The following is a 15415-nucleotide window of genomic DNA, read 5'->3' as shown; positions in this document are numbered from 1 at the left end:
TAAGTTCTGTTGTCTCATACCTATGCATGTAGGAGGGTCTGGTTGCCAAAAGAACCGGTTATTCAGCTGCACACAGGTGATTTTGGCTTGTCCTTGGAGCTGATAGCCAGGGTCACACTGGAATGTGACAGTGTCTCCAGCCTCTCTGCTGTCTCCATAGCGAGTGCCATTTTGAGGCATACCTGGATCGTTACAGGTGGCTGCAATTGACGCTGCAAACAAAAGAGAAGGCCAGGTCACAGGCTGGAAAACATGGTTTCCACATTCTCGTAGGTGTGATTGTTCTTGTGGGTTGAAGCACTCTCCATTGGCATAATAAGTCATTTGTCTACACGTGAACATATGAAAATGGTTTCTTTTCCCAGAGATACATTCAATAACATACATCTTCATTGTGCTTACATTGCATAAATTCTAGCAAGATTCTATTGAAAATGCAGCCAATGATGAAACATATCAAGGGTTTTTTTTTAAATAAAAATTACACTATACTTAGAATAAATACACACACACAGACTGATTTTCTCTTTAGCACTATTTTAATGAAACCCCAAACTGCAAGTTACATAAACTAGTTAAAGTACACCAATCTCAAGGAAAACAAAATAGGAAGAATTTCCTTAGGGTCTGTGCCTTCAAAGGTGATCCAATAACATTTGTTGAGATGCCAAGTGTAGAATGCCCAGAGGAGATGACCAGTGAGTTTTACCCAGGATCCCATAGGTGCCATTGCCTCAGCAAAATTATTAATAACCTCCTTTCACTCACCCCAAAAATTCCAAGTTGGACAATATATTGTATGGCCACCCTAATATTAACAAAAGCTCTGAAAATAATATCCTGCCTTTTTGCATATATATAAAGAATCTCAAATCTGTTGAGTACAGGCCGGAATCTGCAAAGCAGGCTGGTGCATGTGCTTTCAGGGGCCACTGGAGCCTTGTCATGTCAGTAATCATGTGTAAAGTGCATTGCAAACGGTGAGCGTAAAATCACATCCATATGCAGCCATCGACTCTGCCTGCGCCCAATCAGAGAAGGCTCCCTCCAGCCCAGAGTTTTCACCAGAGTACCCCCCATCACACTAAAATACAGCAGCCTCAAGAAATAGGAGTCGTTTTCTCCAGTTTCTGTAAGTGCTGTGCATTATGTGTTGTACTGAAAATTAGAAAGATAGGTACTCCTGAAAAACCCAAACCTTAGATTTTTTTTCACTTTTACTTTCAATTAGAATAATGAGCTCTTTCTTCCACTCCACTGCATAAGAGATGACGATTAAAAGCTGACTTTTTCTCTGCAAAGTGCTTCAGTGTTTTCAACACCAGGTTTCATGAAAGAGCAAAAAAAAAGAGATTAGTGTATTATTCTATATACATATATCATCACACTGTCCATTTTAATATTTGAAGCCTTAAACTAATGAGTAGACTTTGCTTTTTGTTTTCTAAATTCTGAAGCATTTGTGTGTGTGTATGTGTGCATATACATATATCTACATATGGATAGATAAATGGAATAATAAAATCCATTTAAATAAAAAGTTAGAAGATATATAAAAAAGAATAAGACCTGCTCTGTGCTATTCAGACATTTTTAACCTAATAGGGGAGGCAATGAACAAATAATTCAGGACAAGAGAAAATGTTAAACTGTGCCGATTAAAAGATCAAAGCTCTATCCAATAGTGTCATATGATACAGACATCAAGGACCCTATGGTTGGTCAGACCTGCTTCAAATCCCATCAGGACTTAATTAGTACCTAATTACTACTTAATGATCACCTAAGCACACTTATCATCAGCTAACAAATCAGTAAAAATTAGACTAGTATCTAAGTTATTAAGTCTGCTGTGAAGATGAAGTGTGAAAACTTGCTAACTTGTCTTTCTCTTTGCTATTCTCTAAGCTAATTGAGGCCAGAAGCTGTCTTCACCACTCTCTATTTCTCTCAAATTGATTTTTATTACATTGAAATATATACACGTGTGTATCTATAACACAATGGGAACAACGAAATAAACATCTGTGCTACCAACTCTAAGAAATAGAATATTTACCAATACATCAATGTGATCAATGTATAGAATATACCCTTCCCCATATCACCTTCTTCCGCCACTTCAGGGGAAGTCACTTTCTGAATTTTATGTTTATCATTCCCTTGCTTTTCTTCATAGTGACCATAAATGTATGCATTCCAGTTTTAGCTACATATATCAGTTTCCTGAAATCAAATGCTTAACTGGAATTATATGTTGCAAGTTCTGTGACTCTCTCTCTCTTAAATTCTTAAGTGGAATTATATATTGCAAGTTCTGTGACTCTGTCTCTCTCCCCCCACCCCCACCACCCTTTTTTTGCTTGTATTATGTTTTTGGGAGTCATCTATGTTTAGGCATGATACTCTGTTCTACTCATTTTCATTGCTGTATGGCTTTCCACTGCGTGAATGTACCATGATTTTTCCACCCTCCTCTTGATGGACCTTTGGGTCATTTTTCTTTTTGCCCTTATATAAAATGCTGCCACGAAAATTCTTGTACATGCTGCTGGTACACATGTGCTCTTTCAAATGACTTCGGCTCCTACGTTTTAGATTTTCACTTCCAAACAGCATGCAGTTAGACTGTTCTTTAAATTTAATCCCAAAATTTGTCTTTTAATTGGATAGTTTAGTCTCCTTATGTTCCCTGAAGTTTCTGCTCTATCTGGATTTCTCTCGGCCATCTTAGCTTGTGTTTTCGAAGTGCTCCCCCATTTGCTCTACATTTTTGCTTGCTTTCATAGTAATTTTCTCATGCTTTTATTTTAGTACTTTCTAGAAATTTTAGTATGTATTTAGTTGTAATAGTCTTACCTTGTTCTTTAATATTATTATCTCCCTAATTACATGCATTGCTGGGTATTTTAGTTATTTAAAAAAAAATCTTAAATTAGACATTGTTGTTATCCGTCTGTTTTTATAAACCTCATAAATTATTGTTTTACATAGTTGACTGATGATTGTTTAAATTTTCACACATATTTACCAGTTTGTTTGCTTATTATTTTTTTTCATTTTTTTATCTCAGAGCTTTTATTTGGACCAATTTTTCTACTTCATAAATACTGTGGCTTGACTATTTGTCTCCTCAAAAGCTTATGTTGAAATGTAATCAATATGGTCATATTAGGAGGTGAGGCCTTTAAGAGGTGATTGTATTAATCATTTATAAATTAATGGATTAATGGGCTATCACAGGAGGGGAACTGGTGACTTTATAGGAAGAGTGACCTGAGCTGGCATGCTCAGCCCCTCACCAGGTGATACCTGCACACGTTAGGACTACAGAATCCCCACCAGCAAGAAGGCCAGATGTGGTCCCTCGACCTTGGACTTCTCAGCTGGCATATTTGTCAGAAGCATACTTATTTTCTTTATAAACTACCCAGTTTCAGATATTCTGTTACAAGCAGCAGAAAACAGACTAATATACAAAATGGTTTGTTCGTTTTGTTTTGTTTGTTTGGTTTTTGCAAATTATGTTTAGTAAGGATATGTGATGGCTTGGATTAGTTTCACATTTACTTGGCGGTTCATATAGTATTTCGTTTCCTATTCATATTTTTATTCTCTGTTTTTTTTTTCATTCTTACAGTTTGAATCTGACAAGAATTCCAATTTCTTGTGTAAACTAAGTTGTTTGTAAGTTTTCACGTTTGCACTTCTGTTCTGGGGAACTTTACTTATGGTAATTCTTTGCATTCTGCTTTGAAGGTACACCCATCCAGAGGAGATTCACATTATATTACCAGATCTGCCTGGAACAAAAGAAAACTTCCTCTTTTTAAAAGTAAATTATCAGCTTGAGGCATTTTGGACCCCAAAGATGGTAGAAATTCACCTACAGACTAGTGTGAAACCCGCTGTCGGTTGTGAGTTGCATGCATCCATGTCTCTGTCAACATCTATGTCTGTCTATTCTCCCAACACTGCGAGTAGAACACCCTTTGGTGTTCAAGCTGTACATGAGGGTCTCCTATTATATTTTCAACCTCAGAAATACCTCAGATTTGCTTTCTATTCCCTGAGCCAAGGGACTCTGAGAGTGGAAGCTCCACATCACAGGGGATCAGTAGAGGCAATCAGGGCAGGGCTGGCTTCCAAGCTTCACGATCTCTCTCCATTTCTGCATTTCATGTCATCCGAGATTCCTTATTTTGTTGCAGGTTCAATGACACAACTTGAAAATCCACAACCAATTTTATCTAGCACTTTTACTGTATTTTCAGCATATAAATTTTCAGAGTCCTCACTGTAATACTGCAAACGGAAGCCACTCAACCACACTTATTTCTTAAACACTGGCCATAATTCCTGATACATCATTCTTTTCATCATTATCAACATTATTATCATTACTAGTGTTTTGAACAGGGGAATCTCACTTGAAAACAGCATTCTCAGTGGAGATCTAGGAGAGAATGCTTGGGTTTCAGAGTAGGGTTTTTCAATGGAAAGAGAGCGGGAATGACAACAGGAGTCACTGGAAGGCAATTGCTGTACTTTCCCACTTTCCTCCCACCAGCTTCAAAGACGGGAACACAGGGAAATCCAAGCATATTACTCCAAGAGAAGCCTGGGAGAGCAGAGGAAGGCAGGATAGATGTGAGATGCAACACTTACCGTTAGAAAGTCAGGAAGGTCTCACCCATAAGCCACACATTTTTCTAACATAGAACACTAATCATAGAATACAATCACCAGAATCACAAGACAATTGGCCACTGTCTTGGTACCAAAGGGGTATCTTTCCTGAACGAGCATTTTACATGAATTCCAGAATTTACTCTTTGAGTGACATTCCTATAGAATTTATGATCAACTGTTGCTGAGATTTCTCTGGGTTTCAGAAAATAATCATAATCAAATCCTACTGTACATGTACAATCTTTTTCATCTGACTGAATTTCCTATCTTCAAAGGAAAATTCTTCCTTTCCTCAAACAAGGGGTCACATGTATAATTACGCACTCATTTGCAAGTGATAATTTCTGTCACAGTTTCTATAGGTTAAAAAATTAACAATAAGTGTACAGTATTAAAATAATTGTCATATACTGATAGCCATTGTAAATATCGCAACATTTATATAATGAAATGAATGTTATAGTAGTACAATAATTTAAAAACAAAAGTTTAGGAGGTGAACCAAGGACATCAGGGATGACAGTTTCATTATAATTTTAAAAACCAAGACGTTTTTATTTCTCACTCCCAAATTTTTATTTAATATTTATCAAAAGAAAAGATATATAATACTCACTACCAAGAAAGTTTTACACAAAGGTGCACAGATTTTATACATAAATAAGAATTTTAACGGATATATCAGCCTTGCAAAAAATAAGTGCTCTGTTGAACACTTTTCTGGGAGTTAACAGGATCTGGTCAAATGAGATTGGCAAATACTGTACACCCCAGTTTTCCCTTAGAGATTCCCATTGCACATTAGGGATTAAAGGCTCAGAGCTGAACTACAGTAAAAAACTTTTAAAAATCATTGTTTAATCCAGCGTATCCTACATCGTCATCATAGAGCACAGTTTTCCTAGAAAATCTCTTAAAATCCTTCCAAATAGAAGTCCACAGAATATCAGTAGAAACACTGGCTTGCACTAGTGGTTACATGTCCTTTCATGGCATAATACTCTGTTCATTTTTGAAAGTACCTTCTGTAGTTCTCAACCCAATTTTTATCTGGAATACGTATAACAATAATAATGCAGCATGCAATCAAAAGTTTTAAACTTGTGAAGTTCATGTTGTCTAATAAACAGAAATATTGCATCTACATAATTACCTAAAGTTTATGCCAGTTATATGAAAATGTAAGTTTTTTTTTTTTTTTTTTTTTTTTAGACAGAGTCTCGCTCTGTCACCCAGGCTGGAGTGCAGTGGCGTGATCTCGGCTCACTGCAAGCTCCACCTCCCGGGTTCATGCCATTCTCCTGCCTCAGCCTCCCGACTAGCTGGGACTACAGGCGCCCGCCACCACGCCCGGCTAATTTTTTGTATTTTGAGTAGAGACGGGGTTTCGCTGTGGTCTCGATCTCCTGACCTCGTGATCCGCCCGCCTTGGCTTCCCAAAGTGCTGGGATTACAGGCGTGAGCCACCATGCCCGGCTGAAAATGTAAGTTTTAATAAAATAGTTATATATGCACTTAGAGCTAATGTCTATATCTGCTTGTATATTTTCAAAGGTTATTTAAAATTGCCATAAATAAACTAAAAGGCTTACTTAAATTTAAACAAACCCCCAACCCTCACACTTTGTATTTAGAATTATGAAACAAAGATGAAAAGTTCCTAGAGTTAGCCAGATTGGACTGCAAAACCAATAAGAACGCTTGAGGAAGGAGAAAGAGAATAATTTTAAACAATGTAGTGCAAAATACATCAGTTGGGTCTTTGAAACAAATTTCATTTTATTTTCCTCCAGTTATGAATGATGGAAAGATGTTTTCTGGTAAAGGCAAGAGAGTTTTTTCTAGACTAACACAAACCCCCACCCAAGGACACTCCATTAGGGGCAGAAACTGCTTTTCTACTTCAGGCTCATCGCAAAGTGATTGGCAGAGCACGCTGTCATTCCTCTTCCGCGGCTGTATTCTTTTAAGTGCCACATCATACACTTCACTCATTTTTCTCTTAAATATCTTTTCTGCAAATTGGATTTTTTGGTGACTCTGAAGGTTTCTAGTTTCTTGCCATAAAAAAGAAAACATTTTGAGTTGCATCCATCTTATCCCTCGATGACCGTAGAAAAAGGCAGCGCTGTTCCTGAGATGATGAGTGCCCTGTCTTCCGATTTCCCACAGGCATTCCCCGGAAAATCTGAAGTCACAGAGGCACTTTCCACAGGCCCATTGGCCTCTGAGGGGACATCTCTGGCACCTGTCAGGCTGCATCCAGAACCATCGCAGTCGGCTTGAGCAACACAGAACATGCGCTGCCCTTCACAAAACAGCAGTGGGTCTCACTCTGTTTCCAACAGCCGGATTGACAGCGTGCGGCTACCGTGCTGCAGAAACAGACGCTGCAATAATGCCACTCTCTTTGCAACTAGATAAGATATATATATATAATCTCACAACTTTGCGGGCTGGGTGCGGTGGCTCACGCCTGCAATCCCAGCATTTTGAGAGGCCAAGGCGAGTGGATCACCAGGTTAGGAGTTCGAGACCAGCCTGGCCAACATGGTGAAACCCCGTCTCTACTAAAGATACAAAATATTAGCTGGTCATGGTGGCGTGTGCCTGTAATCTCAGCTACTCGGTAGACTGAGGCAGGCGAATTGCTTGAACCCAGGAGGTGGAGGTTGCAGTGAGCTGAGATGGCACCATTGTACTCTAGCCTGGGCAACAGGGCGAGACTCCATCTCAAAACAATAAACAAAAAACCAAAATTTTGCATATTTATATTATATAAATAACACAACTTTGCATATAAATACAATTGTCATAATTATACTTGTAATATAAATATAATTGTTATAATTATACTTATATCAATATAATTGTCATAATTATACTTATAATATAAATATAATTTTTATAATTATACTTACAATATAAATATAATTTTTATAATTATACTTACAATATAAATATAATTTTTATAATTATACTTACAATATAAATATAATTTTTATAATTATACTTACAATATAAATATAATTTTTATAATTATACTTACAATATAAATATAATTTTATAAGTATACTTATAAATATAATTTTTATAAGTATACTTATAAATTTTTATAAGTATACTTATAATATATATTTGTGTATATTTTATGATATAATATATATTATATATTTATTTTATAATATATAATATAGATATACATAATAAATTTCACTCGCCTCCATATGAAGAGACCACCAAACAGGCTTTGTGTGAGCAATAAAGCTGTTTATTTCACGTGGGTGTAGGCGGGCTGAGTCCGAAAACAGAGTCAGCGAAGGGAGATATGGGTGGGGCCATTTTATAAGACTTGCACAGGTAAAGGAAAATTACAGTCAAAGGGGGTTGTTCTCTGGCAGGCAGGTGTGGGGGGGGGTCACAAGGTGCTCAGCAGGGGAGCTTCTGAGCCAGGATGAGCCAGGAGAAGGAATTTCACAAGATAATGTCATCAGTTAAGGCAGGAACTGGCCATCTGGATGTGTACGAGCAGGTCACAGGGGATAAGATGGCTTAGCTTGGACTCAGAGGCCTGACATTCCTGTCTTCTTATATTAATAAGAAAAATAAAATGAAACAGTGGTAAAGTGTCAGGATGGCGAAAATTTTGGGGGATGGTATGGAGACATAATGGGCGATGTTTCTCAGGGCTGCTTAGAGCGGGATTGGGGGCGGCGTGGGAACCTAGAGTGGGAGAGATTAAGCTGAAGGAAGATTTTATGGTAAGGGGTGATATAGTGGGGTTGTTAGAAGAAACATTTGTCATGTAGAATTATTGGTGATGGCCTGGATACGGTTTTGTATGAATTGAAAAACTAAATGGAATAAGAGAAGGAGAAAAATAGGTATTAAAGGACTAAGAATTGGGAGGACCTAGGACATCTAATTAGAGAGTGCCTAAGGAGGTTCAGCATAGCCTTACCAGCAAAGATTATTTATTTACTTTAAGAGTTAAGAGCGGCAGGTTGGGGATAGCACCAGGAGATATCAGCTGTGATGGCTTGGAGAAACAGTGTAAACCGGCAGTGTAAAGAAAAGCAGGGCATGTATGAGTAGTTGAGAATGGTGAATAGGAGTATGACTAGAGATAAAATAGTAGGGTTTACAAGTTTTTTGGGGCACAGTCCAAGCTGGTCTGGTGTCTGGAATGAGACTGGGGCCTAATAAAAAGGAGCATCTATACAGGAGCTTAAATGGGCTGTATCCTGTAGCATTCTGAGGACAGACCTGAATTCTGAGAAGGGAAAGTGGTAAAAGTATTGTCTAGTCCTTTTTAAGTTAGTGGCTGAGCTTTGTGAGGTTTTAAAAGACCATTAGTCCATTCTACCTTTCCTGAAGACTGAGGACTGTAAGGGATATAAAGGTTTCACTGAATACTAAGAGCCTGAAAAAATGCTTGGCTGATTTGACTAATACAGGCTGGTCTGCTATTGGACTGTATAGAGGTGGGAAGGCCAAACCAAGGAATTATGTCTGACAGAAGGGAAGAAATGACAGTGGTGGCCTTAGACCCTGTGGGAAAGGCCTCTACCTATCCAGTGAAAGTGTCTACCTAGACCAAGAATTATTTTAGTTTCCTGACTTGGGGCATGCGGAGTAAAACTAATTTGCCAGTCCTGGGTGGGGGCAAATCAATGAGCTTGAAGTGTAGGGAAGGGAGGGGGCCTGAATAGTCCCTGAGGAGTAGTACAATAGCAGATGGAACACTGAGAAGTTATTTCTTTGAGGATAGATTTCCACGATGGAAAAGAAATGAGAGGTTCTAAGAGGCGGACTGGTGGCTTATACTATAGCATAGCCTGCCTTTGCTGGTGTGTGGCAATTAGGCCTGGTGGAACTGCCATCAATAAATCAAGTGTGTTCAGGGTGAGGAACAGGAAAGAAGGAAATATGGGGAAATGGGGTGAATGTCAGATGGATCAGAGAGAGACAGTCATGGGGGTCAGGTGTGGTATCAGGAATAATGTGGGGGGCTGGATTGAAGTCTCGGCCAGGAAAAATGGTAATTGTGGGAGACTTAACAAAGAGTGAGTACAGCTGAAGGAGCCGGGGAGCAGAAAGAATGTGCCAGGTGTGAGGAAGAAAATAGATTTTGGAAGTTAAGAGAACTATAGAGAGTGAGTTGAGCATAGTTTGTGATTTTAAGGGCCTCTAAAAGGATTTAGGGCAGTGGCAGCTGCCACAAGAAGACTTGAGGGCTAGGCTAAACAGTAAGGTCAAGTAATTTGGATAAAAAGGCTGCCGGGCGTGGTCCCGATTCTTGTGTAAGAATTCTGACTGCACAGCCCTGCACTGCTGCTGTGTGTAATGAAAAGGGTTGGGATGAGTCAGGGAGAGCTAGGATGGGGGCAGTCTCTGAAGCTGTCTTCAAGGAACGGAAAGAGGAGTGGAGAAAGGATTTAGGATCTATGGGGTCAGCTAGGTTTCCTTTTGTGAGTTTATTTAATGGTTTTGTTAGGATGGCAAAACCAGGTATCTGAAGTCGAAAGTATCCAACCATGTCTAGGAAGTAAAGGAGTTGTTTTGTAAAAGGCATTGGGGTTTGAGAGATCAGCTGAACACGATTGGCAGGAAGAGCACATGTGTTTTTATCAGAATTATGCCGAGATAGGTAACAGATGAGGAAGAAATTTGGGCTTGACTGAAGTAATGAGGGCTGTCCCTGAAACCTTGCGGCAGCACAGCCTAGGTAATCCGCTGAGCCTGACGGGTGTCAGGGTCAGTCCAAGTGAAAGCGAAGAGAGGCTGGGAGGAAGGGTGCAAAGAAATAGTAAAGAAAGCATGTTTGAGATCCAGAACAGAATAATGGGTTGTGGAGGGAGGTATTGAGGATAGGAGAGCATATGGGTTTGGCACCATGGGGTGAATAGGCAAAACAATCTGGGTGATAAGGCGCAGATTCTGAACTAACCTGTAAGGCTTGTTTGGTTTTAGGACAGGTAAAACGGGGGAGTTGTAAGGAGAGTTTATAGGCTTTAAAAGGCCATGCTGTAGCAGGCAAGTGACAACAGGCTTTAATACTTGTAAAGCATGCTGTGGGATGGGATATTGGCACTCAGCAGGGTAAGGGTGATTAGGTTTTAATGGGATGGTAAGGGGTACAAGATGGGTCGCCAAGGAGGGAGTAGAGGTGTCCTATACTTGTGGGTTAAGGTGGGGGATACAAGAGGAGGACACAACGGAGGCTTTGGATTGGGAAGAAGGGCCGCAATGAGATGTAGCTGTAGTCCAGGAATAGTCAGGGAAGCAGATAATTTAGTTAAAGTGTCTCAGCCTAATAAGGGAACTGGGCAGGTGGGGATAACTAAAAAGGAGTGCTTAAAAGAGTATTGTCTAAGTTGGCACCAGAGTTGGGGAGTTTTAAGAGGTTTAGAAGCCTGGCCGTCAATATCCACAACAGTTATGGAGGCAAGGGAAACAGGCCCTTGAAAAGAAGGTAATGTGGAGTGGGTAGCCTCCATATTGATTAAGGAGGGGACGGACTTACCCTCCACTGTGAGAGTTAACTAAAGCTCGGCGTCTGTGATGTTCTCCAGGGCTTCCGAGGTGATCGGGCAGCATCGGTCTTCAGCCGCTAAGCCAAGAAGATCTGGAAAGGAGTCAGAGAGCCTTGGGCCAGAGTTCCAGGGGCTGTGGGAGTGGCTGCCAGGTGAGTTGAACAGTCTGATTTTCAGTGGGGTCCCGCACTGATGGGACACAGCTTAGGAGGAATCCTGGGCTGCGGACATTCCTTGGCCTGGTGGCCAGATTTCTGACACTTGTAGCAAGCTCCTGGGGGAGGTGGTTCTGGAGGAACCCCTGGCAGCTGTGGTTCAGGCATTTGGAAGTTCTCGTGTGCTGGAGATGTGGCTGGGGCTTGTCTCACAGTGGAGGCAAGGAATTGCAACTTAGAAATATGTTGCTGCTTCGCTGCCTCTACTCTATTATTGTACACCTGGAAGGTGAGGTTAATTAAGTCCTGTTGTGGGGTTTGAGGGCTGGAATTTAATTTTTGGAGTTTTATTTAATGTCGGTAGCAGATTGGGTAATAAAATGTATATTGAGAATAAGACGGCCTTTTAACCTTTTAGGGTCTATGGCTGTAAAGCATGTCAGGGTTGCTGCCAAACGAGGCACAAACTGGGCTGGATTTTTATATTTGATGAAAAAGAGCCTAAACGCTATCTGATTTGGGATAAAGAAAAAGGAGCATTAACCTTGACTATGCCTTTAGCTCCAGCCACCTTTTTAAGAGGAAATTGCTGGGCAGGTGTGGGAGGGCTAGTCACGGAACGAAACTGTAAGCTGGACAGGGTGTGAGGAGGGGAGGTGATAAAAGGATTATAGGGTGGAGGAGCGGAGGCTGAGGAAGAATTGGGACCTAGCTCGGCCTGGCGAGGAGGGGAGAGGTCAGATGGGTCTGTAGAAAAGGAAGATTAGAAAGACTCAGCGACGCTTGGGGTTGGGACTGAGGGGACAGGCAGGAGGGAAAGAAGGAAGATTTACAAGTCACACTGGGAACAGAGACTAGCGAGGGAACAATGTGTAAAAGAATGCCTGGACGTCAGGCACCTCAGACCGTTTGTCCTTTTTACGATAAGAATTATTTAGATCTTGCAGGATGGAAAAATTGAAAGTGCCATTTTCTGGCTATTTGGAACCACTGGCGAGTTTGTACTGGGGTCAAGCAGCATTGCAGAAGAAAATAAGGCATTTAGGTTTTAGGTCGGGTGTAAGTTGAAGAGGTTTTAGGTTTTTAAGAACACAGGCTAAGGGAGAAGAAGGGGGAATGGAGGGCGGAAGCTTGTCCGTAGTGAAGGAAGCAAGTCTAGAGAAAAGAGAGAGTAGAGATATGGAGTGAAGGGGTTCGGGGGTTCTTACTCTCTGGAAAAGCGGGAAAGGGGTCAGGGCACAGAAATAAGGGGTTGGGGCACAGATATGAGGTAGGGAGTGGAAATAAGGGATCGGGGTGCAGACATAAGAGGTTGGGGCGCAGAAATAAGGCAGGCATCCCTGTGTGGTCAGACACCTCTGAAACATGGGTGAATAATCAGAGGCGTCCCTGCAATGATTAAACGCCAAGGGAAGGCTGACTTCCCGAGTCCGTGACTGGCGCCGGAGTTTTGGGTCCACGGATAAAACGTGTCTCCTTTGTCTCTACCAGAAAAGGAAAGGAATTGAAATTAAGAGAAGGGAGAGATTGAAGGGTGGCGCCAAGATTGAAAGGAGAAAGAGTTTGAGGGATAGTGAGAGAGGTTGGAGAAGAGAGAGGCTGCTTACCCGATTTAAAATTGGTGGGATGTTCCTTGGACTGGTGGGTCTGAGGACCCAGGGTCATAGGTGGATCTTTTTCATGGAGCAAAAAGCAGGAGGACAGGGGGTTGATCTCCCAAGGGAGTCCCCCAATCCGAGGCACAGCACCAAATTTCACTCCCGTCCGTGTAAAGAGACCACCAAACAGGCTTTGTGTGAGCAATAAAGCTGTTTATTTCACCTGGGTGTAGGTGGGCTGAGTCCAAAAAGAGTCAGCGAAGTGAGATACGGGTGGGGCTGTTTCATAAGATTTGGGTGGGTAAAGGAAAATTACAGTCAAAGGGGGGTTGTTCTCTGGTGGGCAGGTGTGGGGGGTCACAAGGTGCTCAGTAGGGGAGCTTCTGAGCCAGGGGAAGGAATTTCACAAAATAATGTCATCAGTTAAGGCAGGAACAGGCCATTTTCACTTCTTTTGTGGTGGAATGTCATCAGTTAAGGCAGGAACTGGCCACCTGGATGTGTACGTGCAGGTCACAGGGGATGTGATGGCTTAGCTTGGGCTCAGAGGCCTGACGATAAATATAATAATTATAAAAATTTTAAATATTATTTTGTATAAACAGTATTTATTATCATTTATATATTATTGTCATTTATATATAATTTATGAGTACTATATTTTATATGTATATGCAAAGTTTTGTTATTTTCTTATTTTGCTAAAACAAAGTTGGGGCCACATTCTATTAAATGCATAAACTACTTACATGTTTTTTAAACATCATGTAAAATTTTATTTGTTGACTGAGGTATTAGTTCGTATAAGTACGTTTGCTTAGTATACCCATCATTTAAAACATCCTTGCGTACCTTAATAGATAAAATACTTCTCACATCTGTAGAAAAATACATAAAGCAGCACCAATATCCAGAAGTAGTCGTATCTAATACTCACATCACAACATGTGCATTACATAGAACCTCTGTTGTTCAACACGTGAAGGAAATCTACTGGGTTCGAAATCAGGTTTATAAAGTAGAATTGGCTACTGGCTAGGCAGAGATGCTATTGCGGGGCTGGTGAAACACTGTTTATTCTTTCTTTTCCTTTAATTTGGAGAGTCAGTAGCCTCTGAAGCTCCTTGTTTCTGTGCACTGGAGTCAGGTTGATGCAATTTAGGAAGCAGGCAGTCACTTCCTAGGTCCTCTTAGGCATGCAACCTAGGGCGTGTCCTCCCCCATACCCTGGGGAGCAATCTGCTTTTGTTTAACACAGACCATCCCTTTTTAATGGCTAGGTGGAGCAGGGTTAGTTTGCATAAGCAGTCTTTTGAGGAGGAAAGGAACAAGGTCCCAGCCAAGTACACCGGATTTTACACTGTAAATACATCTGGGTCGCCTCTAACCTAGGTCGCTGCGGACATCAACTCTTCAAAGGGGAAATGATAGACACAGGTTGAACCTAAGGCAGGACAGCCAGGGCTGAAACATTTTGGGGGCAGCTTTGATTCAGCCTTGAATGTGGCTGAGAATCTGAGCCCTTTATGGCCCTGGAGGGTGAATGGAAAAGTCAATGCTATTTGGGAAGCAAGGCTTGAATGGGAGGGATATAAAGTAATAAGTGGAACTCCAGTCCCTGCACACCCTCCAAGCATCATAGTCACAGATGGGTGCAGGATCTGTCTTCAGCAGGGACACTACTTGGCAGCAAGCAGACGCAGATTTTCAGGATCTGACTCTCAGCCCAGTCCCCCACCCCAAGGGCGCTGAGAAGTAAAACTGACTCCCTTCGGGAACATGTGATCCCAAAGTTATTTTTTGGCTATTTCCAAGGAGAACTGGGATTCCTCAAGAGGGAGATTCTGAATTTGGTGCTCGAAAGGACAGGAGGGTATTTTAGGAGGTCAACTCTGGAGGAAAGGGGATGTGTTAGCATTTGGGTTTGTAAAGCAGATCATGAATTTCATTATTTAATTTCTGCATTAATGCATTAATTGAGTTTGTATTTACTATTTTTCCCTCTCTGTAAATGGCACCCTTGCCTTCTGAGTTGCTCAAATCAAAACCTTAGTAGTTGTCCTTGAGTCCTCCCTGTCCACAGCAAACATTCACTCCAGGACACATCTTGCAGCCCTGAGAAGCGCCTCCAGTTCCTTCAGGTACCTGGGTCCCAGTCACTAGGAGTCTGCTTAAGGGCATTTGCAAAACAAAAGTGGGAGGCTGAATTCTCTCTACAAGAGATAAAGGACCAGACTTCTCCCCCTCTCTTTCTTAGAGCATTTTCTTTAGAAAACCTACAACTGGAAGTACTTTCTCAGTTCCTTTGAAATGTATGTGGATGTTTATAAAGGCTAAATATGCCTCCTGCCAGCTTTAAGACCTAGGAATGTCTTTCCTTAGGATCGGAGGCCATCTCTTTGAAATGCGTCATCAAGGAAGGTAGCGCCCATGC

At 41.1% G+C, this 15415-nt stretch overlaps 1 protein-coding gene across 2 annotated transcripts in view; it reads right to left on the bottom strand.

Moving 5' to 3' along the window:
* CSMD1 (CUB and Sushi multiple domains 1) overlaps window positions 1-15415 on the bottom strand; it is a 2032824-nt gene that overhangs the window by 293784 nt on the left and 1723625 nt on the right. For both annotated transcript variants that reach the window (XM_055289255.2, XM_055289263.2), the window contains exon 27: window positions 21-212. In XM_055289255.2, the coding sequence (XP_055145230.2) occupies window positions 21-212 (192 nt within the window). The remainder of the gene's footprint in view (window positions 1-20; window positions 213-15415) is intronic.

The sequence above is a fragment of the Symphalangus syndactylus genome, chromosome 1, assembly GCF_028878055.3.
Source record: "Symphalangus syndactylus isolate Jambi chromosome 1, NHGRI_mSymSyn1-v2.1_pri, whole genome shotgun sequence".
Classification (NCBI taxonomy): domain Eukaryota; kingdom Metazoa; phylum Chordata; class Mammalia; order Primates; family Hylobatidae; genus Symphalangus; species Symphalangus syndactylus.
The sequence above is the reverse complement of the archived record's forward strand: the minus strand, read 5'-3'. Positions and strand labels throughout refer to the sequence as shown.